Source organism: Engystomops pustulosus, chromosome 1 (genome assembly GCF_040894005.1).
Source record: "Engystomops pustulosus chromosome 1, aEngPut4.maternal, whole genome shotgun sequence".
Lineage (NCBI taxonomy): Eukaryota > Metazoa > Chordata > Amphibia > Anura > Leptodactylidae > Engystomops > Engystomops pustulosus.
This window is the reverse complement of record NC_092411.1, coordinates 271142315-271167813: the sequence shown is the minus strand read 5'-3', so window position 1 is coordinate 271167813 and position 25499 is coordinate 271142315. Positions and strand designations below refer to the sequence as shown.

General features: G+C 44.1%; 2 protein-coding genes across 4 annotated transcripts in view; one reads left to right on the top strand and one right to left on the bottom strand.

The window, feature by feature from the left end:
• Positions 1-365: 365 nt before the first annotated feature.
• On the bottom strand, positions 366-25487 carry LOC140080486 (piRNA biogenesis protein EXD1-like). 3 transcript variants are annotated; one of them, XM_072126171.1, is made up of 12 exons: positions 25351-25487; positions 24389-24540; positions 18817-18885; positions 17914-17989; positions 15813-15913; positions 13302-13363; positions 12014-12100; positions 10482-10586; positions 9028-9108; positions 8489-8632; positions 7956-8138; positions 366-1990 (listed from the first exon to the last, which is right to left on the bottom strand). In XM_072126171.1, exons 2-12 carry the CDS (start codon positions 24531-24533, stop codon positions 1433-1435), a joined length of 1611 nt encoding a protein of 536 aa, XP_071982272.1. In that variant the 5' UTR covers positions 24534-24540; positions 25351-25487; the 3' UTR covers positions 366-1432. The 3 variants fall into 3 exon arrangements, with proteins under 3 accessions (XP_071982272.1, XP_071982271.1, XP_071982273.1); XM_072126170.1 differs by lacking the exon at positions 25351-25487 and adding an exon at positions 24893-25330; XM_072126172.1 differs by lacking the exons at positions 12014-12100; positions 25351-25487 and adding an exon at positions 24893-25331.
• Positions 25406-25499, top strand: part of GRK4 (G protein-coupled receptor kinase 4) — a 198195-nt gene continuing 198101 nt past the window's right edge. The window contains exon 1 of the mRNA XM_072126163.1: positions 25406-25463. The gene's annotated coding sequence lies outside the window, so the exon portion shown is untranslated. The remainder of the gene's footprint in view (positions 25464-25499) is intronic.

The following is a 25499-nucleotide window of genomic DNA, read 5'->3' as shown; positions in this document are numbered from 1 at the left end:
GAAGAGAGATATGCCTAATTAAACAGCTGTTACACTGCTGTTAACACACAGATGATTAATTAGGCATATCTCTCTTCAGCTGTTGCAATGCGTTTTTAAACGCATGCGTTAAATGCGACATGTGACTGCACCCATAGGAGACCCAGAACACTAATGGCTGTATGCAGTAAATGTATTAAAAAGCTGCGTTATCTGTGCATTTCACTGATTAGAAATGGGTTCATAGGTAGCAGTAATCCCAATTGGGATTTTTATGCAGGTCCACATCTGATCATTTCGGCTATATTTTTTTTAAAATAATTGCTATTACGTGACCATTGCTATGAGACTGTGGCTACTAGTGTGACTGATGACCACAGAGGAGGTAAAAATTAAATAACATCTTTATTGCTGAATTTGTAAAATTACAATACAATATAGAAAGTACAAAAATATAATAACATTAAAAAGATCAAACAAGTCATCGTCGCTTAACAAAATAGTTTTTAGAGAATATTTTTCACCTTTAAAAACTAGAAAACATAAAACTAGTCTCAACATGACTGCTGCCTATTTATGTGGTCACTTAAAAACCTAAGCTTACTGGCCATGGAAAACTTCTGGGACACTGACCGTACAAAGCTGCAGACAGCAATAGGTATTGTCCTTGGAGATCTTTGTATTCAAACCTTTGTGTGTCTGGTTAATAGCAGCAGGACTGTGAAAATAGATGCATGTTCCAGGTTTGTAGCTGGATTCAGAGCCCACCGGTGTGTTCTGCTGCATAGCCCGACCCTCTGCTGTAGCAGCTTCTGTTTGAATCTTATGACTCAGTGGGAGGGGCTGTTCCGCAGTATAGTGAAGAGATCTTATACACCAATGCACTAGAAAGCTCAGAATCCAGCTACAATCCTGGAATGTACATGTATTTTCACGGTCAGGCTGTCACTAACACTACTCATACAAAAGAATGATTGAAAAAGATCTCCAAGGACATTACCTAACATTGTCTACAGCCTTATATGCTCACAATCATTCACATATACCCTTGAAAATGACAAGAGTAGAGACAATCTTGTTTTCTTAAAGGGATTGCTGCTTTCCCCCTAAATCCTTGTTGTCAATAAAGCATTGGCTGCCGTTCTTAGCATCATAACTGGATTCCCCAGTGCTAGACCCCATGTGATATGTACTGATTAATAGGGGATATGTGGTGGAATGACCCAGAACCTGCCAGGCCATTCTTGCATCCCCAAATGACCCCCAGCGCCTGGTGCGCTCTATAATAACCTTCACCATTATGTACCTGTGATGATGATGAAACCTTTAGATATAAGGCTTTATTATGCATGTAAATTATCTCCAAGTATTTGGGTGGGGAGGGTTCCCATTGATCTATAACACACACGCACACATAATAATCTGTGTCACAGCAGCCAACGTGTTGTGTAAGTTAAGTGCACCAGCTATAGGATGTCCTGGCCAAGAGCCGGGCAGCTGACATCCTAATACTAGACCCTGGGGTTGGTGACTGTGGAGAGAACGGTCTCTGTGCTTGTCTAGAGAGCTGGGATCTTGGAAACTGGAAATAAAGTGGGTTCTGCACCGCTGGCCATAAGGAATATTCATGAAAGCTCTGACTTAGGACTTTGGGGTGATACGGAGCGACCTGAAGTGCTGTATTATGTCCCTCTGACTTAACCTCTTTGAATGGGATTGTTCCCGTCTCCCAATGTTCTCTTTCTATATCTAATGTATTATGTTCTCCTGACTCGACCTCATAGAAGGGTGTCATCTCTGTCGCCCATTTGTCTCTTTTCATACGTAAAGTAGAACTCTGACCAGTCATCTGATTCTTATCGGAATCTTTCCCAGAGATATCCAGATTCTTTCCAGGAGCTGCCAACAAACCATGTTCATCCGCGACGTATTCCTTCACAGCCCGTTCTTGGCGGGTTCTGTGCGAGTCCTTGAGCCGTCTAAACTGGTGTGGAAGCTCCGTATCCGAGAACTGGAATGAAATGTAATGTTCAGATTTCCACAAAACATTTAAAAAATGAGAATTTACTGAAATTCTGAAAGTGACTGAAACCATTTCATTACTCTAAGAGTTCCCCCTCTAACCTCTTAGTCAAATGTTCACTTTGATAAAGTATTTAGACCCTATGGGGAACATTTACTTCATCCGACAAGGATGAAGTCCGGCGCGATTCACCAAGATGGTGCGCCCGAGATCCTGCATGTGACATGTTACAATTTGACATGTTAAATCCTGCGCGTTGTCATAGTATCATAGTATATAAGGCTGGAAGGAGACGCAAGTCCATCAAGTCCAACCTTTAAGAATTAAATAAATGTTTTATCCCCATAACCCGTGATATTTTTTCTCTCCTGAAAGTCATCCAGGCCTCTCCTGAACATGTACATAGAGTCGGCCATAACAACCTCCTGCGGCAGAGAGTTCCATAGTCTCACTGCTCGTACAGTAAAGAACCTTTGTCTATGGTGATGGTAGAATCGCCTCTCCTCTAGGCGTAGAGGATGCCCCCTGTCTATGTTGATGGTAAAATCGCCTCTCCTCTAGGTGTAGAGGATGCCCCCTGTCTATAGTGATGGTAGAAACACCTCTCCTCTAGGTGTAGAGGATGCCCCCTGTCTATGGTGATGGTAGAATCGCCTCTCCTCTAGGTGTAGAGGATCCCCCTGTCTATGGTGATGGTAGAACCGCCTCTCCTCTAGGTGTAGAGGATGCCCCCTATCTATGGTGATGATAGAACCTCCTCTCCTCTAGGTGTAGAGGATGCCCCCTGTCCATGGTGATGGTAGAACCTCCTCTAGGTGTAGAGTATGCCCCCTGTCTATGGTGATGGTAGAACCTCCTCTCCTCTAGGTGTAGAGGATGCCCCCTGTCTATGGTGATGGTAGAACCGCCTCTCCTCTAGGTGTAGAGGATGCCCCCTATCTATGGTGATGATAGAACCTCCTCTCCTCTAGGTGTAGAGGATGCCCCCTGTCCATGGTGATGGTAGAACCTCCTCTAGGTGTAGAGTATGCCCCCTGTCTATGGTGATGGTAGAACCTCCTCTCCTCTAGGTGTAGAGGATGTCCCCTGTCTATGGTGATGGTAGAACTGCCTCTCCTCTAGGTGTAGAGTATGCCCCCTGTCTATGGTGATGGTAGTACCTCCTCTCCTCTAGGTGTAGAGGATGTCCCCTGTCTATGGTGATGGTAGAACCGCCTCTCCTCTAGGTGTAGAGGATGTCCCCTCTCTATGGTGATGGTAGAACCTCCTCTCCTCTAGGTGTAGAGGATGCCCCCTGTCTATGGTGATGGTAGAACCTCCTCTCCTATAGGTGTAGAGGATGTCCCCTGTCTATGGTGATGGTAGAGACACCTCTCCTCTAGGTGTAGAGGATGTCCCCTGTCTATGGTGATGGTAGAACCTCCTCTCCTCTAGGTGTAGAGGATGCCCCTGTCTATGGTGATGGTAGAACCTCCTCTCCTCTAGGTGTAGAGGATGCCTCCTGTCTATGGTGATGGTAGAACCGCCTCTCCTCTAGGTGTAGAGGATGCCCCTGTCTATGGTGATGGTAGAACCTCCTCTCCTCTAGGTGTAGATGATGCCCCCCTGTCTATGGTGATGGTAGAATCGCCTCTCCTCTAGGTGTAGAGGATCCCCCTGTCTATGGTGATGGTAGAACCGCCTCTCCTCTAGGTGTAGAGGATGCCCCCTGTCTATGGTGATGGTAGAACCTCCTCTCCTCTAGGTGTAGAGGATGCCCCCTGTCTATGGTGATGGTAGAATCGCCTCTCCTCTAGGCGTAGAGGATGCCCCCTTGTCCTGGTCACAGGCCTAGGTATAAAAAGATCTTTGGAGAGATCCTTGTACTGTCCGTTCAGGTATTTGTACATTGTAATGAGGTCTCCCCTCAGCCGTCTTTTTTCTAAACTGAATAATCCCAAATTTTGTAATCTGTCAGTGTATTCTAGTCCCCCCATTCCCCTAATAATCCTGGTTGCTCTCCTCTGCACCCGTTCCAGCTCTATTATATCCTTTTTATACACTGGTGCCCAAAACTATACACAATATTCCATGTGTGGTCTGACCAGGGATTTGTATAAGGGCGAAACTATTTCTTTATCATGAGAATCTATTCCTCTCTTGATACATCCCATTATTTTATTTGCTTTAGCAGCAGCCGCCTGGCTCTGGTCACTAAAATTAAGTTTACCATCCACCAATACGCCCAAGTCCTTTTCAGCTTCAGTTTTACCAAGTAATTGACCGTTTAGAACATAATTATACTTTTTGTTTCCATGGTCCAAGTGCATAACTTTACATTTATCTACATTAAACCTCATCAACCATTTCTCTGCCCATCCCTCAAGCTTCCGCAAATCCCTCTGTAATGCTAAACTATCGACCTCAGTATTTATTACTTTACACAGCTTAGTATCATCTGCAAATATTGAAACTTGACTGTGTAAACCCACTACAAGGTCATTAATAAAAATATTAAAAAGAAGTGGCCCCAATACTGTGGCACTCCACTGGTAACATCAACCCAATCTGAGAATGTGCCATTAATGACCACCCTCTGTTTTCTATCACTAAGCCAATTACTTACCCAAATACACAGATTTTCTCCTATTCCCAGCAGTCTTATTTTATATACCAACCTTTTATGTGGCACGGTGTAAAATGCCTTTGAAAAGTCCAAATATACAACATCTACAGCGTCCCCCAGATCCAGTCTTGAACTTACCTCCTCGTAGAAACCAATCAGATTAGTCTGACAGGACCGATCTCTCATAAATCCATGCTGACGCTGGGTTATAAGGTTGTGCACAGTGAGATACTCCAGGATAGCATCTCTAACAAACCCCTCAAATATTTTCCCCACCACAGCAGTTAGACTCACGGGTCTGTAGTTTCCAGGATCACTATTTGATCCTTTTTTGTATATTGGTACCACATTTGCTATGCGCCATTCCTGTGGAACATAACCAGTCCTCAGTGAATCTTCAAATATTAAAAATAACGGTCTGTCTATCACGGTACATAATTCATGCAGAACCCGGGGGTGTATGCCATCTGGCCCAGGTGATTTATCTATCTTAGTGGTTGCGAGGCGGCGCTGTACCTCTTCCTGGGTTAAACTGTTGACATTATAAAAAGAATTTACATTATTCCTCATTGTGTCTTCCACCAGGGGATTTTCCTGGGTAAAGACAGTTGAGAAGGCGACATTCAGTAGATTGGCCCTTTCCTCATCTCCTTCCACCATGACCCCCATGTTATTTCTAAGGGGACCCACACTCTCTGTTTTTAGTTTCTTATCATTTATATACTTGAAAAATAATTTGGGATTATTTTTGCTCTCCCTGGCAATATTTCTCTCAGTCTCTATTTTTGCGGCCTTTATCTGCTTTTTACAGGATTTATTTTTCTCTCTATAATCCTGTAATGCCTCATCGCTACCTTCACGTTTTAGCACCTTAAACGCCTTATCTTTCTCGCTTATTGCTTTCCTTACAAGACTAGTTAGCCACATCAGGTTTTTCTTGTTCCTTTTATGCTTTTTCCCATAAGGTATGTGTTTCTCACAGGACTTTTTCAGAATATATGAGAAAAAGTCCCATTTTTTTTTTGGGGGGGGGGGGGGGGCTTTTGTCCTTGAGAACATTATCCCAGTCTATGCCTTTAAGGTCTTCCCTTAGTTGCTGAAAATTTGCCCTCCTGAAGTTTAGAGTGTTGGTTGCCCCTTCACTAACGCTCTTAGTAAAGGGTAATACAAAATCAATAATATTATGATCACTATTCCCCAGGTTCCCCCCAACCTGTAGTTTTCATACCCTATCAGGTCTGTTGGTCAGGATAAGGTCCAACAGTGCCCCCCCTCTTGTTGGCTCCAGGACTAGTTGCGACAGGTAATTGTCTTTTGTTGTTGACAAGAACCTGCTACCTTTGAAGGACCTGCAGGTTTCTGCCCCCCAGTCGATATCTGGGTAATTGAAGTCCCCCATGATAAGTACTTCACCATGCTTTGAAGCCGCATCCATTTCACTTATCAGCATTTCCTCTGCTGCCTCCATTATATTTGGAGCCTTATAACAAACCCCTAGTAATATTTTATTATTCTTTTTCCCTCCTCTTATCTCCACCCATAGGGACTCCACATTTGCGTTACTGATGTCATCTCGCAGGACGGGCTTGAGGCAAGAATTCACATATAAACAAACCCCTCCCCCTTTTTTATTTATACGATCCTTTCTAAAAAGACTATAACCATCTATAGTAACAGCCCAGTCACAGCTACTGTCCAGCCATGTCTCGCTGATACCCACTATATCATATTTCCGCTCCAACATCAAGAGTTCCAGTTCCTCCATTTTGTTTGTGAGGCTTCTGGCATTTGTGTACATGCACTTTATATGGTTTTCCCTGTCCGTATTCCTTTTGTCTTTATTCCCCAATCTCATTCCAGCCCCCCTTCCTCCCCCATGGACTATGACTCTTCCCAGCTCCTAATCCGTCGGATCATCCGACGACCCGCCCCCGATTTGTGTCGCGTGAAAGCCAAGCACCAAAATCTAATCGCGTGCGACACAATCCCCGGCGCGATCCTCGAAAATGGCGGATAACCCAACGGAAATTTAGCCGCGGGACTTTAGTAAATAATGAAAAAATACTTAAAGGAGTGGGGCTACTCAACGGATATCATTCCAATAGGGGTCCAAAAACATGTGCTCACGGATAATTGAAGTATCAGCAACAAACAAAAAACCTTAGTAAATAAGCCCCTATAATTTTCTCTTAGATTCTGGAGCAATGAGATCAGCCCAATGTATCAGAATGTATCAGCCCAAAACATCAAGAGGCTCAGGGTGAGTGACTGTGCAGCGTTTATTTATACCTGTTGTAGAAATAATCCATAGCTGCAAAATCACACTATTGAAAGTTCGGACGCCGGCCTTGTCCCCCCTTTCATGCTCTGATATCTCCCATGACAGATATTATGTTGGGGACCACTCAAATCAACCTCCTTCAGTTTCCTCCACCACAGCTTAACGGGTTATGCTAGACAATTTTGGTAAAATTGTTCCTCCATTAATCTTCCTGTAATTCCCTCCCTGTCTGTGTGGTTTTGGTTTCTTCCCCCATGTCCCTCCCCACTCTTTGTTACTTTAATAATTCTTGGATTCCATGTTAGACTCCATTCTGAAACTGTTTTTAAACTTTTGCTATTTGTGATTCGCTCCCCCACCCCCAATTGGGTTTTCCATCTGCCTAACTTTAGGTAATAGTAGGGGCCAAGGATTTATCAGAGGGCCTTGAAGGTATCACTTGTTAACCAGGGTCCATTAAGACTACTGATTGGCCGCAACAGGTCCCGTGACACTTGCACCCCGGTTGGGAGTACCAGGGAGCAGACAGTCACCACAGCGTACACAGTACACAGCGATTGTTTTTGCTTAATGCTGCCCCAGCATTTCTGGATAACCCTTTTAAAGATATACCAAATATATTAAGAGGACATACATCTTTACCCACCCAAATCTTCGCTTCTGTACACCCCCCCACCTCCCCACGATTGAAGGACAACAATTGCGTTCCTCGTCCATTCTGTGTTGTGCTCAGCTAAGGAACGATGCAGGGACCACACTCCAAAAATCTATGCCCTACTTAATAAATGACTGCCACCATTACATCTCTCATGGTCAGAGACCTGCATTGGACCTACAATTTGAAAAAACTAAGGAGAAATAAGCAGATAAATAAGGATATTTTCAAAAGCATAAAACTTCCAAAATTTTCAGTTATTGTCCAGAATTTGTCAACCTGCTCTAAGAGCAATTATCAAGGTGCTCGTATACTTTATGGTTATATAAATGGTTCATCAAGTTCCACTCTATAGGGACTCCTAGAAAAGAAGATATAGTAAAAGTAGCAGTACATACAGTACAAGTGTTACCTGCACGGCACTTGTGACGTCATTGTGTGTGTACACTTTGATGTAACCGTCCACCATAGATGTAAAATCTGCCATCATGGCATTCGCCATAGTCATGTAGAGAGACAAGATATAAGAGGCTTCCAGCGATAAAGATTTCTGCAGGGCTGAAGACATGGGGTGTAGTGACCAAAACAAATGATCCTGTAGAAATATACACAAAAGCAGGAATAGTGTACAGGAAGGTATGCTGCAATTCCATGTGATCAGATACATACATGGTGTAAACGATACAAATGTATCAGGACCTTAACGCAATGTTATAATGTGTTAACATAAAGTTAACAAACACGTGTGTTAATATTATGTTAACACATGCATTTTTAAACACAATTGCTCTGATTTTCCTGGAGACTTTACCCTATAAATTGCATGGGGTAAAATCTGCTATGAAGATCTGCAACTGCAGGCTCATAGGAATTGACCCATCTCAGGTATCCATCCTTTGGATTTGTTATAAGTAAGTAGTCATATCTGGAATCCATTAGATTTACCTCAATTATCTCCTTGGTCTTTGCCAGGAAGGAAATCTCAGAAGTCTCCATTTTTAGATATTTCACCAAACAATCCTCCAAGGAATTTGTACGTTGGGGGAAAAAGCCACCAGTGGTCGTGTGGAACAGGAGGATATCAGCCACCTAAGACACAAAGACCGTAATAATGAAATATCACTATATTAAAACTCTCAAGCTTAAAGGGGTTGTACCAAAATGACTTGTCATGCTGGGATCAAACAGACCCATTCTATGTGTAGTGGTCAAACTGCGTTACTGCAAGTTGCATTGCTTTCCACATAGGGATTAGTCATTGCTGCAAATTGTCACCGATGCCAGCCATTTCATAATAATAATATTCTTTATTTATATAGCGCCATCAAATTCCGTAGCGCTTTACAAATCAATTTCAACATGGCGGCCAGTACACAATTATAAGTAATTATAAAAATATTTCTAGATAAAGTAAACCACCCCCATTTAGGCTTTATTTACAGGTGAGGCTGTTGAAGTTCCTTTCCAGTGATGGAGCAACTTACCTGAGTGTCAAATACATTGTTGAGCACAATCCCATACTGGTGATAGAGACAGTCTGATAACCGGCGGCAGTCATGAACAACCTATCATAGACGACGACAAGGGTCAAACAAAGAACAAGGGTTAGTCTAGGCAGAAATAGTGTACAAACTATAGACTGGGTTCACATTTGCAACTTCCATCATTCTGATTTGTCAAAGGAGAAGAACACTGCTGGATCCGTCATTTGTTTTTGGATCGGATAAGGCTACACTCTCGTGTCTTTGATATGTTCAACATTTACGTTCTATGCTGAGTGTATCCACTGACACATTGGGGCAGATTTACTTACCCGGTCCATTCGCGATACAGCGGCGCCTTCTCTGCGGTGGATTCGGGTCCAGCCGGGATTCATTAAGGTAGTTCCCCCGCCATCCACCAGGTGGCGCTGCTGCGCTGAAGAGCATAGGAACGCACTGAAATGCACCGAGGCCGGCTGAGTGAAGGTAAGCGCGAGTCCAGCGACACATATTCCGTTTTTAAATGCGGCGGTTTTTTCGAATACGTCGGGTTTTTTGTGCGGCCACGCCCCCGATTTCCGTTGCGCGCATGCCGGCGCTGATGCGCCACAATCCGATTGCGTGCGCCAAAATCCCGGGGCAATTCAGGGGAAATCGGCGCAAATCGGAAATATTCGGGTAACACGTCGGGAAAACGCAAATCGGGCCCTTAGTAAATGACCCCCATTGTGACAGGAGGCGGCCTCCATTTTGGCCAATATACCTCGCATACTGCAGGAAACATTGGATGGAAAAATGCAGCAAGTTACGTCTTTCCTTCCTGCATCCGGCTGAAGAGCGACGTATATATGCTAAGTGAAGGTCATAATAGCCCATTGGCGACAGATGCAATGTATGGCACCCATCCACGGCCTCAACTGATTACACGCTATAGTAATGTCCACTGTCCATGTAAATGGGGAAACACCCTGAGCAATGGACCTTGTTCACTCCTCCTCCTGCTTTCAGGGGGCAGGAGTAGAACCAGAAAACATATCCATATACAGAGGGTTACGTTGTAGCCTTCTGTTGTAAGGATACATCAGGAATACTTCCAATGTAAATTTACAACGGAGGGAGAATTGTGAGTCTAGCCTAACAATAGTCCAGCAGGGGAACAGATATGTTCTAGCTAAAGAGGGACAGTGCAGTCAGGTAAGATGGCATAAAGAGCTGACAACACATGCGCCATGGTGTAACAATACAACCATTTTTATTTAGTGTAATTTTTGGAAACTGACACGTGTTCATTTACTATTATGACTTTCACATGTATTCCACTTGTGTGTATTTTCCATATCTCAACCCTTTCCAGCTACCCTACTTATATGTAGTCTACATGAGGTGTAAAAATGACTCCACAGAGCAGCAGTGTAGTATAAGGTGAACACTCAAAGCTCCAATATCACACTACTTACCTTCACCACTGATTTATCCTCCAGTAGGGTTTTCAGTCCCATTGTAAAGACGCTTGGACCAAGGATCGCTATGTCAAATAAGTAAACTCGGCTCTTGGTTGCCACCTACAGGGGAAATCGAACAAGAAAAAGCCACAGGACAACTACTGATTAACAAACTATTATGGGAATCATTTATCATCATGGAACATCACAAGAAAGGTTCCTGAGAGGTGACCCCTGATGAGTAGGACGACCTTCACATGTGCTCTGGTATTTCCGATTTCTGTTCCCAAGTCCAAAGTCAGTGTTTACTTTCATCTCAACATAGAAAATGGGGCACATTTACTTACCCGGTCCTGTCGCGATCCCCGAGGTGCATTGTCCGACGAGGATGAAGTCCGGCGCGATTCACTAAGATCGTGAGCCCGATATCCTGCATGTGTTGCTTCCCCGCTGAGGTCCGCCGGAGTTCACCTTCATCTTCCCGGTGTATGCGGCACAATTTGAATTTTAAATCCCGCGCTTAGTCCGAATCAGTCGGGTTGTCCGACAGCCCCCCCCCCTGATTTGTGTCACATGAAAGTCGGCACCAAAAACCCAGTGAATTGAAAAGGGAAATAGTCGGGAAACCCGACGGAAATGCGGTCCACAGACCCTTAGTAAATGTGCCCCAATGTCAAATAAGAAGATTACCACAGTCACGGTGCCTGGATCTACGAGTAAGTGTCCCTGGTTTATCATGATGGATTCTGAAGGTAGATTTTCAGAGATCCAACTGAAGGTGTGTTATAACATCTATAATCCCCATCCTATACCGCCATACAACTTCAAAGTTGTGCAAAGTCACAATTTTATGATGTACATTGCTTCTAAAAGGGGTTAGATGCTGATGGATTATCTTTAGGAACACAACCCATAAACCCTGCAGCTTCTGTGAGTGTTTCATGGCTGAATGGGGATGTAATATCAAGCACAGCCACGAAACAATGTACCGCGCTGTGCTTTGCCAGTAGTAAAGTTGCGCAACAATCACTGATCTGATACTGATATTGACCTATATTAAGAAAATGCCTTTCATACCTATTAAGGGTGTAAATATTCTGTGCAAAAAGGACATGGCCATGGCGGCGCTATGTGCCGAAAAGTCATAAGGAAATTATTAATTTGTAACAGTTTCATGTATTCACTAAATAACACTTTTGTTTGGAATTTTCGGAACAATTTCTTAATTGATGTGGCCAGCCACCTCCTGGCTGCACGGTATATTTACACCCAAAGGGCTCATTGACACGAACATAATGGGGACCCTTCCTGCGGCTGCACCATGGCATCTCTCACTGCACCGTGACCGTGCAAAGCGAAATATAAGACGTCCTATATTTCCCCAGGGTTATGACGCCGACCACTAGTTTCTTTATGGAGAGGGGGGGGGGGGGTGAGCAGCTCTCATCCACCCTCCTCTCCAGCGTGTGGCTGTATCCATACATTGTGTGAATGTACCATAAAACTGATGACTACTGCGGTACATAACCCCAAATAACTAATGTTACCTGAAGAGAGTACAAGCTCCCGTGACGGCACACATTGGATCCAGCAGAAGTCACACCAATGACCGCCTGCTGCTGTATATCACCCATCTAATACAGAGAAGGAATTTCAGGTGTTTATATCATGATATAATATTAGCATCTGCATCACTCAAAACTACATAAACATTTCCGACAGCAAAAAAAATCATTTCGGAATCGGTCATCCCAGCGAAATAAGAAATCAAGTTTTCTTTCATAAACTATGGAAAAAAAAGGGCTTAAAATATATCCACAAACAGACACAGGATCCCTGTGCATACTTGGGATGAGGAATAATGTATTAACCAGGCGTCGCTGGAATATTAGTTTTATATCCTCAGACTAAAAACAGCTTTAAAGGAAAATAAACTCAGACCCAGATCTAACGGCCAAAACTTTATTACACTTTCAGAACATGTTTTGTTGCAGACAAACATGGATGGCTGAACCGAGCGCTTTTCCAAAAATGCTGAAGCCGATGAATGGTTTCGGAAACTGACAAAGACATTGGGGGTCATTTATTAAGGGCCCGATTCGCGTTTTCCCGACGTGTTACCCGAATATTTCCGTTTTGCGCCGCTTGTACTTAAATTGCCCCGGGATTTTGGCGCACGCGATCGGATTGTGGCGCATCGGCGCTGGCATGCGCGCGACGGAAATCGGGGGGCGTGGCCGAACGAAAACCCGACGTATTCGGAAAAACCGCCGCATTTAAAAACCGAAAATGTGTCGCATAAGGACCGCTTACCTTCACCTGGTCCAGCTCGGTGCATTCCGGCGCGATGAGTTTACTTTCAGCGCAGCAGCGCCACCTGGTGGACGGCGGAAGAACTACCTTATTAAATCCCGGCCGGACCCGAATCCAGAGCGGAGAAGCCGCCGCTGGAACGCGAATGGACCGGGTAAGTAAATTTGCCCCATTAAGTCGCGTTTAGATCATGGACCGGGGCTGGGGCCACCAGGACATCGGCAGAGATCCAGAGACCACCACTGAGATTCCCTCTAATCTGTTTATGGACAAGCAAGACACTGAACAAAGAATTGACTGAGCTTTTTCTTTGGGGTCCAGAAACAGATTAGTAAAATTACTCACCTTGTGGTTACACTGGGCGGGCCCCGCGGAAATGATTTTTTATGTAGGGAGAAGAACAAATGGGCGTTGCAAATTATAACATTATGATAGGTAGGTCCAAACCAAATGTCACTGGGTGGAATATCGAGTGCTCAGCGGTTTCCTATATCTGGGCTACAAGGTTGTGTGGTTACTTACAGCGTTGCCAAACTTTGTCCGGAGCTCGTCAATTACGGTAAAATTAACCTCCAGTTTATGGACTGAAACAAAGAGAAAATATACAAAATGTGCTAAAATCACAAACTCAGGAACTAGAACATGGAAGCACATAATAGAGTAACAACAGACATGGAAAAGAAGGTTAGAAATACAGTAGTCATTTTTAGGTGTAAGGCTACATTCACACTGCCGTTAGCCCGACACACCGTAGCACGGCGGGCACACGGCAGCGCGGAGAGAGGAGGTGAGCGCAGTTCACCCCCGCCCCTCTCCATAGCGATATATGGCCGCGGCGCCGTAATACGGGAAAAAGATAGGGTACAGAGCGGTACGGTGCCGCACATGTGCAGCACTGTACCGCTCCCGTAGGGCGCCGCAAGCCCATAGAAGTGTATGGGGGACGTATATCGGCCACATATACGTCCCCCATACTGTAGTGTGAATGTAGCCTTACACTGTCTATCAATCTATTATCTATCTCTCTATTTATCTCTTATCGATCTATAATCTCGTGCTGATCATTTATCTTCAATCTAATATATATTTAATTATTATATCTATCAATCTATCTATTGCACTTATATGATATCTATTATCTCGTATATAATATCTATGACCACCACATACTATTACTCTTTGCATGATTCCAGTGCAGTTGGAATTTCTTCTCCAGCCCCCAATATTTCGGTACAAGTTTTGGTACCTGATCTCTATTGTCTGGTAGGAGGTAACAGACTGGCAGTTTTGACCTGGGACCACACATCAGCTAATAAGCAAATTGGATGTTGAAATATTGGCCCAGATATATGAAAACTGGGGCACACTGCCTTTGTGCGGTTTGTCTCAATCCTGTATAGATAATACAATATTGTCGCACAGGTTTTAATTATCTGGCGCGGTCTGATCTGCTATGGAAAGTGTGGACACAATTGCACCGTTTTCTTTTTAGTGCACCTTCATTGTAGACCATGCACCAGAATTTAGGCGCACATCAGTAATAAATGTGTCCCAAATGCTGACTGAGCACTAACATGCCACTTTAGGTGCGCTGTTTTAGTACAACTGCGATAAAAAAGTGGTTCTAACACTTCATACACATGTCCAAGCTCCAAAGACTTTCTTTTTAGTGCAAAGATAGACAAAAAACTGGCACAGTCTCGGAGGCTCAGATCTATTATTCCGGCTGTGCCAGTTTTCTGTCTGATTTTGTACAAGAAAGAACGTCTTTGGATCTTGCACATGTATATGAGAAGTGTCTGCGCCAGTTTTGTGTCGCTGCTGCTCTGTGTCCGACAAGACAGAAAAATGTGCACCAAAAGGGGCTGTTAGTGCTTAGTCAGAGATTGCGACACATTTAATACAGCAACTCAACGGTATTGTGTAGCACGCTGTATGTTAAAGGTGCACCAAAAAATGATGGTGCAAACTTCCAGAGCAGTGCAGGGGGCTGCCAGATAATTGAAGATATAGGGGCAGATTTATCAAGCTGTCTAAAAATCTGAATATTCTTAGTTGCCCATGGCAACCAATCACAGCTCCCCTTTAAAATATTCATGAGCACTGGGCAACTAAGAATATTCTGACTTTTAGACAGCTTGATAAATCTGTCCCATAGTGCTGTTTGCCTCACTTTTGATAAATCTGGGCCATTATGTTTTTATTGTAGCCCAAAGCATGTACACGCTATTCAGAGTAAAGTATACTTCTCTGTAACAAGCATTTAGTGCCGACATGTGGTTAGGAGAATAAATCTACTGACAGGTTCACTTTACAAACCTGAACCATTCCCTGCACAAGGCAAGAAAATGAGCTAGCACACGTCCTCAATTGCTTCTATGGGGTCATGAACACGGATGTGTTTGTATGAGATGCAAAAGACAGAGCAGGTCCTACTCCTGCCTGCGATTGCATCCCAGGCAGTGATTTTCAATGGCATCAGCAGAGGGATCGCCCGCGGATGACACAAAGGATGCTAACAGAGGTTCACAGGACCCTTGTTTGTGTGCACACGTCGTGTGCAGGTAGCCTAAAACCTAAGGGGATGGTATATGAGATCTTCTCCCAGTAGAGTTCTTTGGATATCTCTCCTCATACATATATATATACGAAAAAAGTGAGTCTGTAAATCTCAACATATAATGGTATCATCCCAAGGTAACTGTATAAGCAACACAAAAAGATAGGATGTACATGATACAAATAACCTTTATTCAAAAATTCATAGTTTAAAAGCAAAAAACCCAATCTCCCACTTATTAAAAATACAAAAATAGGTACATACACAAGTTCGCACAAAAAGCGGTACTATTTTTGTATTATTAATACGTGGGAGCTATTGGGGTTTTTTTTCTTTGTGCACCTGAGTGCTGTTTTAATTGCTTTTAAACTATGAATTTTCGAATAAAGGTTATTTGTATCATGTACATCCTATCTTTTTGTGTTGCTCTCCTCATACATAGTAATGCATTGTGTATACAGCACAGTCCTTACCTGCAGCCTCTATAACGTGCATATTCTCAAGATAAGATGTCGCCTCTGTTCCTTTCACTTCCAGGGCCTTTTGACCCATCTGCAATGGGTTAACATTGACCCTAGAAGCAAAATATGTCCACATCAGAACCTGCAAAAAAGTGTTCTTATCCACGCAGCACCATGATGATTTATAGTGGGGAGGATAAGTTTTATATGCTGACGATTTTACAGGTTGTCCCACCTACAAAGAATGGAGAGGTCTGTAATATTTAGTAAATAATTTCAGAATCTTAATAAATCGAGAAAATAACAGTATATGTTTTTTCAATGATCAATGTTTTTCTTTTTAATTACATAAAATATTTGATCCAATAGAAAAAAAACAGAACTTAGTATTTGGTCCAGAACTTAGTGTTTGGTCCAGAACTTAGTGTTTGGTCCAGAAACTTCTGTTTGCAAACAGATAACATTGAGTTTCAGCTTCCACCAAAGATTTTCAAATTCAATTCAGGTCTGGAGACTGGCAGAGCCACACCAGGTCCTTGAAATGCCCCTTACAGAGCTGCTCCTTAGTTGCCCTGGATGTGTATTTTGGGTCTTTGTCATATTGGAAGACCCAGTCACCACCCATCTTCATAGCTGTCAGGATCAGTGGATCCTCTGGACCACCGCGGGAAATGGAACTAGCCGACACCTGGGACCGGAATCCAAGTGGCACCTGGTTTTCACCAGAGCCCTCCGCAAAGCTGGTTGGACTTGCTGCGGCAGGATACCACCAGGTCGTTCCCAGGCGCGACCAGCGAAGTCTCGTAGTCAGGTCCAGGCTCGGGGTCAGGGCAGGCGGCAGAGATGCGAGGTCAAGTCCAAATCCGGGGCCAGCAACGGGAGGTCCAGGCAGGTGGGAACGGGAACACAGGCACACGGAACACAGCAACATGGAGGAACTCAGGTAACACGGCTCCACAGGACTCGGGAGCGGAGACACACAGGAATGCAGGAATACACAAGAACGCAGGAATACACAGGAATACACAGAAACGCAGGAATACACAGGAACGCAGGAATAATCACCAGGGAGCTTTCCGGGGAAGAGCAGGAGCCGGGAGAGGTAAGTGAGGAGACCGGGCTGCAGCGGGGGCATATGGAGGAGCACGGATGCGCCCGCGATCCGAGACAGGGATCGGGGGAGCACCCATGACAATAGCTTTTACTGAGGGAAGGATATTAATGGCCAAAATTTCTGAGACATGGCCCTGTTCCTTCTCCATTGAATACCGTGCAGTTGTCCTGTCCTCTTTGCAGAAAAACCTCCCCAAAGTATGATATTTCCACCACTCATGCTTCACTTTGTTCTTGGGTTGTACTGATCCTTCCTCTTCCTCCAAACACGGTGAGATGATACCAAAAAGTTGTATTTTGATCTCATTTGACCACACAATCTTCTCCTGTGTATTGTCCGGATCGCCCAGATGGTCATTAATTATTGGTATCAGGGACATAAAATTAAAAAGATACAGCCAGGGTCCATGTGGCTGACAGCATGTTATCCCTTCTCTTATGGATACGGGATAACATGAAAACCTGAGTAAAAACCTGCTAGAAGAGTAGATAAGAGTTGAGAATCATGAAATAAGGGAATGCATTATATTATAGAGACAGACAATGCTCACATATCTGCAAAACTAAACCAACAATTCATAAAGACCTCTGGGTAGGTGAAACGTAAAATACAGGAAATAACTCAAGACAAGTAAAGTGTCAATCTTCTGTGGCTATAAATTCATAATGGAAAAACAAAGAAGCTTCATCTCCATTATAAATTACTCTTATGGGATAAAACACATTGGGGGAGATGTATCATATGCTGGTGTTCCTGCCGAGCAAAACTCGGTAATATCACGCAGGCGGGAATGCCCTGTGCCCGCCGACTCGACCCTCTACGTTACCTTCACACCCACATGGCGATGAGGTGGCATAGTCGCTCCCTTAATCTTGCCCCACCAGAAAATTGGCGTAGAAGCAGTGATAAATCTTCCCAATTTTTTCCAAAAATACAAGTGAAAGGTGTAGACACCAAGTATGAAGCCTATGTGTGAGGCGGTTATTGGACGTTTCTCACCTTTCACTCAGGACGTCTTGATCTTCCAGGTGCATTTCGGGACCAGGTTCCTTCTTCTTATCAATGTGCAACTCCACTGAAACAGGGAGGATAAGAACAGTTTTAAAGATTATTATTTTTATTATTACACCGTAGAAACAAAGCACAATTGTATGTGGTTTTACAGGTATGTTTGTTATCTTGGGTTGGGGCTTAAATATAAAAGACCTGATCAAAGGTCTGTCACAGTCACAAAAAAGTCCCAGCACGTACTGGGCACTGGAGCCCTTTTTATTATGTTACATGAATTTATTCCTATTGTGAAAAATCACCCAAACCTGTACCATTTGTCGCAAGCAGAGTCTGTACCAAAGTGACTTTGCTTTGGTCTATGTTCATTTGTCACATAGAAATTTGCAAAACTGCACCACTGCTGCGACAAAACATCACCACAAATAGACAGAAAATTTTAAGATACATCACCCCCATTGAATACAAGGTAGGAATGGTCCGCGTGGCCCCCTATTAAACTTCAGAGGGCTGTGCTCAGGGGGCATCTGTTTCCTGCTGCTCCATTGATTATTCTCCTCTTGTGATGAGTGTGGAGTACAAGTGATGAGCAGCGTATTATCAACTCTCTTAGGATACCCGTACACAAACGTGTGCCATTCTCGGGCCGCAAATCAGATCCGTGATCCATTCTTTTGCAAACCATAAATCATCAGTGTGTATTCTGTTTCTGACCCACAGTCTGCAGAAACACTCCGTGTGTCATTTGTATATGATCCGTTTTTGCAGATCCACCGGCGATCCACAAATATGGACGTCACATGGATGACACGTGTGTGCCGTATAGTTCACGTTCCCATATCAGGAAGGCCTGAAATCAAAATTATTACATCAAATCAAAACAAAAATAATTACCATGTAAGATATCAGGTGCATGGAACAGATGAACTCCAGACATCGTAATGTTTGTGGACAAATCCTTTACTGCAAAATATAATAATGCGTTAGTTCATAAATAAGAGAAAACAAACGTGTATTACCATGCTTATGTCCGCTCGCATTCATATGTAATGTAGTACAATACACAACATATTTTGCTGTGGAGAATGTGGCACAAACCCAAGGCTTCATCTGTCATTATCCTTCTTTTTTTTTTTGATCAAATAAAGTTAAAATTTTTTTTCCCATTTAACCCCTTATCACCGACACTAGTTTTCAGCTCAATGACCAGACTCGATTTTTCAAATCTGCCCTGTCTCACGATAATTGGTTATAACTTCAGAACGCTTTAAGATATCCAGGTGATTTTGAGAATGTTTTCTCTTGACGCATTGTACTTCATGTTACTTGTGAAATTTAAGTGATAAGTTTTGCGTTTCGGTCTGAAAAAAAGGGAAAATTTGGCAAAAGTTTGTAAAAATTTTTCATTTTCCAAGTTTGAAATGTTCTGCTTTCCAGACGGGAGGTAAAACTTCCCAAAAAGCTTGATAATTAACATTTATGGAATGTCTGCTTTATGTTGTGATGATATTTTATGCGTCCTCTCATTTTTCTAGGATGTTATGAGGCGCAGAACTTTAGGTGCGATTTTTCTCATTTTCATGAAAATCCCCAAAACTCACATTTTGAGGAACAGCTCAGCTTCCAAGTGACTGGGAAAGGCCTAAATAATAGTAAAACCCCATAAATTACCCCACTATAGAAACTTCACCCCTCTACGTATGTAAAACAACTTCTATTGAGTCTATTAACCCTTTAAGTGTTTCACATGGGTTAAAACAATATGGACCTGTAATTTAGAAACTTTTGATTTTTTTGGGGAAAATACATTCATTTAGTCCAAAACTGACAGTTTCATAATAAATTAAATGATGAAACGCTCTGCAACTTTTGATGCCCAATTTCTCCCAAGTGTTCTGATACCCCATATTTTGTGGTAAACTGATGTATGGGCGCACAGCCAGGAATAGAATGAAAGCAGCGCTATTCACAGCAGATTTCTATTGTCACCTTGTACAAGCTATACATTTTAATTTTTTTGGTAATGCGAACATATGAGGCTTATTATTTGCGAGATGAGATACAATGTATAGGTAATTATTTTGAGGGGTCTTAAGCTTATTCGTGAGATTTTATTAACTATTACAAGGGGGGCACAAACAAAATCATCAATTTTTATTTGGGATTTTTACCACTTTTTTCCCTGCTCATCGTAACATAAAAATAATATTTTATCTTTATTCTCTGGTTCACTGCGATTACGGTGATACCTCATTTATATACCGTATGTACTCGAGTATAAGCCGAGACCCCTAATTTTACCACCAAAACTGGGAAAAACTATTGACTCGAGTATAAGCTGAAGGTGGGAAATGCATTGGTCACAGCCCCCCCACAGTATATAGCCAGCAAGCCCCCAGTAGTATAAAGCCAGCCTGCCAGCCCCAGTAGTATACCGCCACCCTGCACCCATGTAGTATACAGTCTGCCAGCCCCCTGCAGTATACAGCCTGCCTGCCCCCAGTAGTATACAGCCAGCCCCATGTAGTATACAGCCAGCCAGCCCCCATGTAGTATACAGCCAGCCCCCAGCAGTATACAGCCTGCCAGCCCCCATGTAGTATACAGCCTGCCAGCCCCCTGCAGTATACAGCCTGCCAGCCCCTATGTAGTATACAGCCTATCAGCCCCCTGCAGTATACAGCCTGCCAGCCCCCATGTAGTATACAGCCTGCCAGCACCCTGCAGTATACAGCCTGCCAGCCCCCAGCAATATACAGCCTGCCAGCCCCCAGTAGTATACAGCCTGCCAGCCCCTAGTAGTATACAGCCTGCCAGCCCCCTGCAGTATACAGCCTGCCAGCCCCCATGTAGTATACAGCCTGCCAGCACCCTGCAGTATACAGCCTGCCAGCCCCCAGCAGTATACAGCCTGCCAGCCCCCAGTAGTATACAGCCTGCCAGCCACTAGTAGTATACAGCCAGCCTGCCCCCAGTAGTATACAGCCAGCCTGCCCCCAGTAGTATACAGCCAGCCTGCCCCCAGTAGTATACAGCCAGCCCCATGTACCCATGTAGTATACAGCAAGCCCCCAGCAGTAAACAGCCTGCCAGCGCCCATGTAGTATACAGACAGTCCCCAGCAGTATACAGCCTGCCAGCCCCCATGTAGTATACAGCCTGCCAGCCCCCAGCAGTATACAGCCTGCCAGCCCCCAGTAGTATACAGCCTGCCAGCCACTAGTAGTATACAGCCAGCCTGCCCCCAGTAGTATACAGCCAGCCTGCCCCCAGTAGTATACAGCCAGCCCCATGTACCCATGTAGTATACAGCAAGCCCCCAGCAGTAAACAGCCTGCCAGCGCCCATGTAGTATACAGACAGTCCCCAGCAGTATACAGCCTGCCAGCCCCCATGTAGTATACAGCCTGCCAGCCCCCATCTAGTATACAGCCAGCCCCCGCCTAGCGCGCGGCAGTCACTGTCGGCCTATGGAGCGAGGGGGCGGTCCGAGGAAGAGGCTTCGCCCTCCATTTCATGGTCCTGGTGTGGCCTGGCCAATCTCCAGACCTATACCCCATAGAAAACCTTTGGAGGGAGTAGAAAGTCCATGTTGTCCAGCGACAGCCCAAAAACATCATTGCTCTAGAGAAGATCTGCATGGAGGAATAATTCAACATACCAGCAACAGTGTGTACCTACCTTGTGAAGACTTACAGAAAATGTTTCACCTCAACAAAGGATTCTTTAAAAATGAGACAATGTGATTTATGGATTTGTTTACACATTTTGTCTCTCCTAGTTGTGGTCTAACTATGATGTCAAATGCAAGCCTCTCTAATCTTTTTAAGGCCCCATGCACACTACCGTATATACTGTATATATACGTCCGTAATATGCCCCCAAGCATTCCAATGGGCAATACGGACATCCATGTACATGGCCGTATTGTCCACCGTAACACACAGTACTGTAAGTGAGCCGTATAACATATATATATAGAGCATGTCCTATTTTCCACCGTAGTTCAGTGTGAAGTTCAATAGAAGTCAATGGGAATGTATAAAATACGGACTAAGGCTACATTCACACACATGTATGGGGGGGCGTATATACGGCCGATATACATCCACCATACACTTCTATGGGCACACGGCACCGTACATGTCCTATCTTTCCCCATGTTACAGCGCCATGCGCCATATATTCCTATGGAGAGGGGCAGGGGTGAGCAGCCCTCACCTCCTCCTCCTCTCCCCGAGCGCTGCTGTGTGCATGTAGCCTAAATATGTGCTTGATACGGCCGTGCATCGTATGCTGCCGGATTTACGTGTATTTTATACGGATATGTTATGACTACGGTGCAATACATTGCCATACTGTTACAATACGTCCCGTATTTACAGCACGGATAAAGCCGTACATACAGAACAGAAAAGACTATACGGACGTGTGCAAGAGGCCTTAGGGGGAGGACTTGGTGGCTGACTAAGTACTTCCCCCCCCCCACTGTATATGGTGGGTCATGCAGCCTCCATCAGAGGTTTATCTCTGGAGTTTTTTCTTCAACCTACATGGAAATGGAGACCATTAACATAATCTGGACAGAGTCAAGAAAGGAAAGGCACACCACGAATGACCAGAGAAGTCTGTTACTTATAAGTCTAGTAATAACATCCCACAAGTTTTCCTACATTTTGTTCTTTGTGGTAACAAGAATCGGAAAAACAATCGGCGTCCAAAGTAAATGTAGGCTGAATTTAGCGGCTCAACACAGAAGCAAATTATCCTGGCGCATTAAAATAATTGCTGGCTACAATTATGATAAATTTAGCAGAAAATTATTGCCGGTGAAAAGAAAGAAGAAAAAAATCTAAAAGGATGTCAAAGTAGCCAAAGGAAAGAGATGTCAAATCCTGGAAACGAATGTGGACTGGGGCAGTTCAAGGCATTCATAACAACTTGGCAGATGACGATGGCTCGGGGACCTTTGTTCACTGGTGACTCTTTTTTACTTTTGAGAGAGAATTTCTAATTAGTCATTAAGGAGGAAAATAAATAATAATACCATAGGAAATGCATGAGCTCACAACTGTACCCCTGATATCATACAAAAGGGTGCCATAAGGAGAATATGGTGAAGGAAATCTACTACCAGGATGAAGGATTGTAAACCAAGCGCATTGACATACTGGTGGTTGCCCCTGCTCTTCTTTTGGCTTCTTATTCCTTTGTTTTTACAAAAAAAAAGCTTTAAAAATGATGGAAATGAGCCTGAGGGGCTCTGAGCTCAATTAACAGCTATGGATCCTGGAGCCACTCAGGTTTATTTGAATTCATTTTTTTAAACTTTTTTTTTTTTGTAAAAAACGAGGGCATAAGGAGCTAAAATAAGAGCAGATCCCACCAGAGGCAGCATACAACCCTTCATCCTGGTGGTAGATTTACGGCACTCTGAGGCCTCATGCACAAAAGCGTATGCTCACCTTGGCTACAGCCGGGTGCATGAGACAGGAGGGGTGAGCGCTCCTTACCCCGCCCCTGGACCACCACTAGGAAGTTTGGGGCACCTGACTGACAAATTTTGTGGGCCACCCACAGAATGATCATCTACCTCTGTGTACACAATGGGGCACATTTACTAAGGGTCTATCGGACGCATCTCCGTCGGGTTTCCCGAATATTTGCCCTGAATTGCACTGGGGTTTTTGGCGCACGCGATCGGATTTTGCCGCATCGGCGGCGGCTTTCATGCGACACAAATCGGAGGCTTGGCCGTCAGACAACCCGACTAATTCGGACAAACCACGGAATTTAACTTTCAAAATTGTGTCACAAGGAAGAAGAAGGTGAACTCTGGCAGACCTCAGCGGGGAAGCGACACATTCAGGAAATTGGATGCACGATCTTAGTGAATCGCGGCAGCTCCGAATCCTCGTCGGACATTCCGTATCGGCGGCGTCAACGGGATGGGTAAGTAAATGTGCCCCAGTGAATGTGCACCTGGAAAGGGAGGGCCTCTTCTCCTCCTTGGGGTTCCCTGAACACAATCACACTAAACCCCCCCTGATGGCGGCCCTGCCCCTCCCCCCTACATAGAATGCAAAGCAGCCACCATAATACGGCATAATATAGGACATGCCCTATATCTTGCACGGTGGTCGCCTGACTGGGTCACAGTACCGTGTCGGGGTGCCATAGACCTCTATGGGGTGCGGCTTGATCACGAGCCCTCCATACATTATTGTGTATGAGGCCCAAGACTGTGGAGGCTGGCCTGTTTCTCTCTTTGGAATCTAAAGGTTGTCTTACACATTAAATCCAGTAAAGGGAACCTTTCATGTCACCCACAGGTCACAGGTTTGCACAGATCAATCCCAATTGTGGCATCTAATCAGCATGGCACATGGGTACCATTAGAACTAGGAGCCTGTAAGAGGCGATGACGAAGTGTGTATTGTGCTGACATTTCCATATCCAGACTTACCTTTACTGAGCAGGATAGCCTGTCCGTGGTCAACGTGTATCAAGGTTCCCCGAAACTGCCCATTTACCATGGTAACAGTCAGTGTTTTACCAATGACGCGGCTGAGGAACGTGAAATCTATCCGTCTCATACGACTCGAATCCATCTTGTTCCTGAAATAAAGGGACAATTCCGAATAGGAATAATTCCTTCAACATCTACGGCAAAGCTGTCACCCGCCAGGGTCTCTGGGAGCGCAACTTTCATCAATTCTAACTTTTTTTTTATGGCTAGGACCAGTCAAATTTATTACCAGCCAACTTATGACCAGTTTTTATGGAACTAATAAGCAGAGACAAAGATTTTTTTAGATTTGATCCTGGATAGAGATGAGCCGGATTGCCTTTTATGTTCAGGTCCGGGGTTATGGTGCGTCCTGGACATATTGCGGGATTGGCATCCGCTATTGGACAGGACCAATCATAGCCATGGCTAGTGGGTAGGGGCGTCAATTTGCCAGATTACCTGCACGGGCCAATGTGGGTCTTTGATCTCAGCTCTAAATAAGGCTGCATTCACACTGTCGTATGGGGGGAGTATATACTGTACGTCCCCCATAGACGGCAATGGGTGCACGGCGCCCTATGGAAGCGGTGCGGTGAAGCATGTAGCCTAATACTGAGTAATGTGACTGTATAGTGTGTGATGTCATAAATGTGTATATGTGGGCATTGTTATTATTCTATTATTATCCATCCTCATCAGCTGTATATCATCATGTAATAAATTATTATCATCTATAAATCAGATATTGTTTTGATTTTGCAGAAAATTCATGATTTGTATCATTTATCCAGTCACTTATATTATTATAGTGTTAAAAGTAAATAAATATAAATTCTTATCTATAATAGTATAAAGTCAAGATAAAATGGTCATTTAGGGTACTAATGACGTCACGGGGGTGATGACGTCACACTCACTTGTCCGTTATCCAGCGCCCCTCTGAAACTGCAACGGAAACCCCCAGCGAGGCAGGCGATCGGTACCGCACCTTCAGTCACCGCCTCACTCATTTGTATGCGGCCGGTGATTGGTTAGTTTTTGTCCATGCAACGTTGCAGTGAGCAGA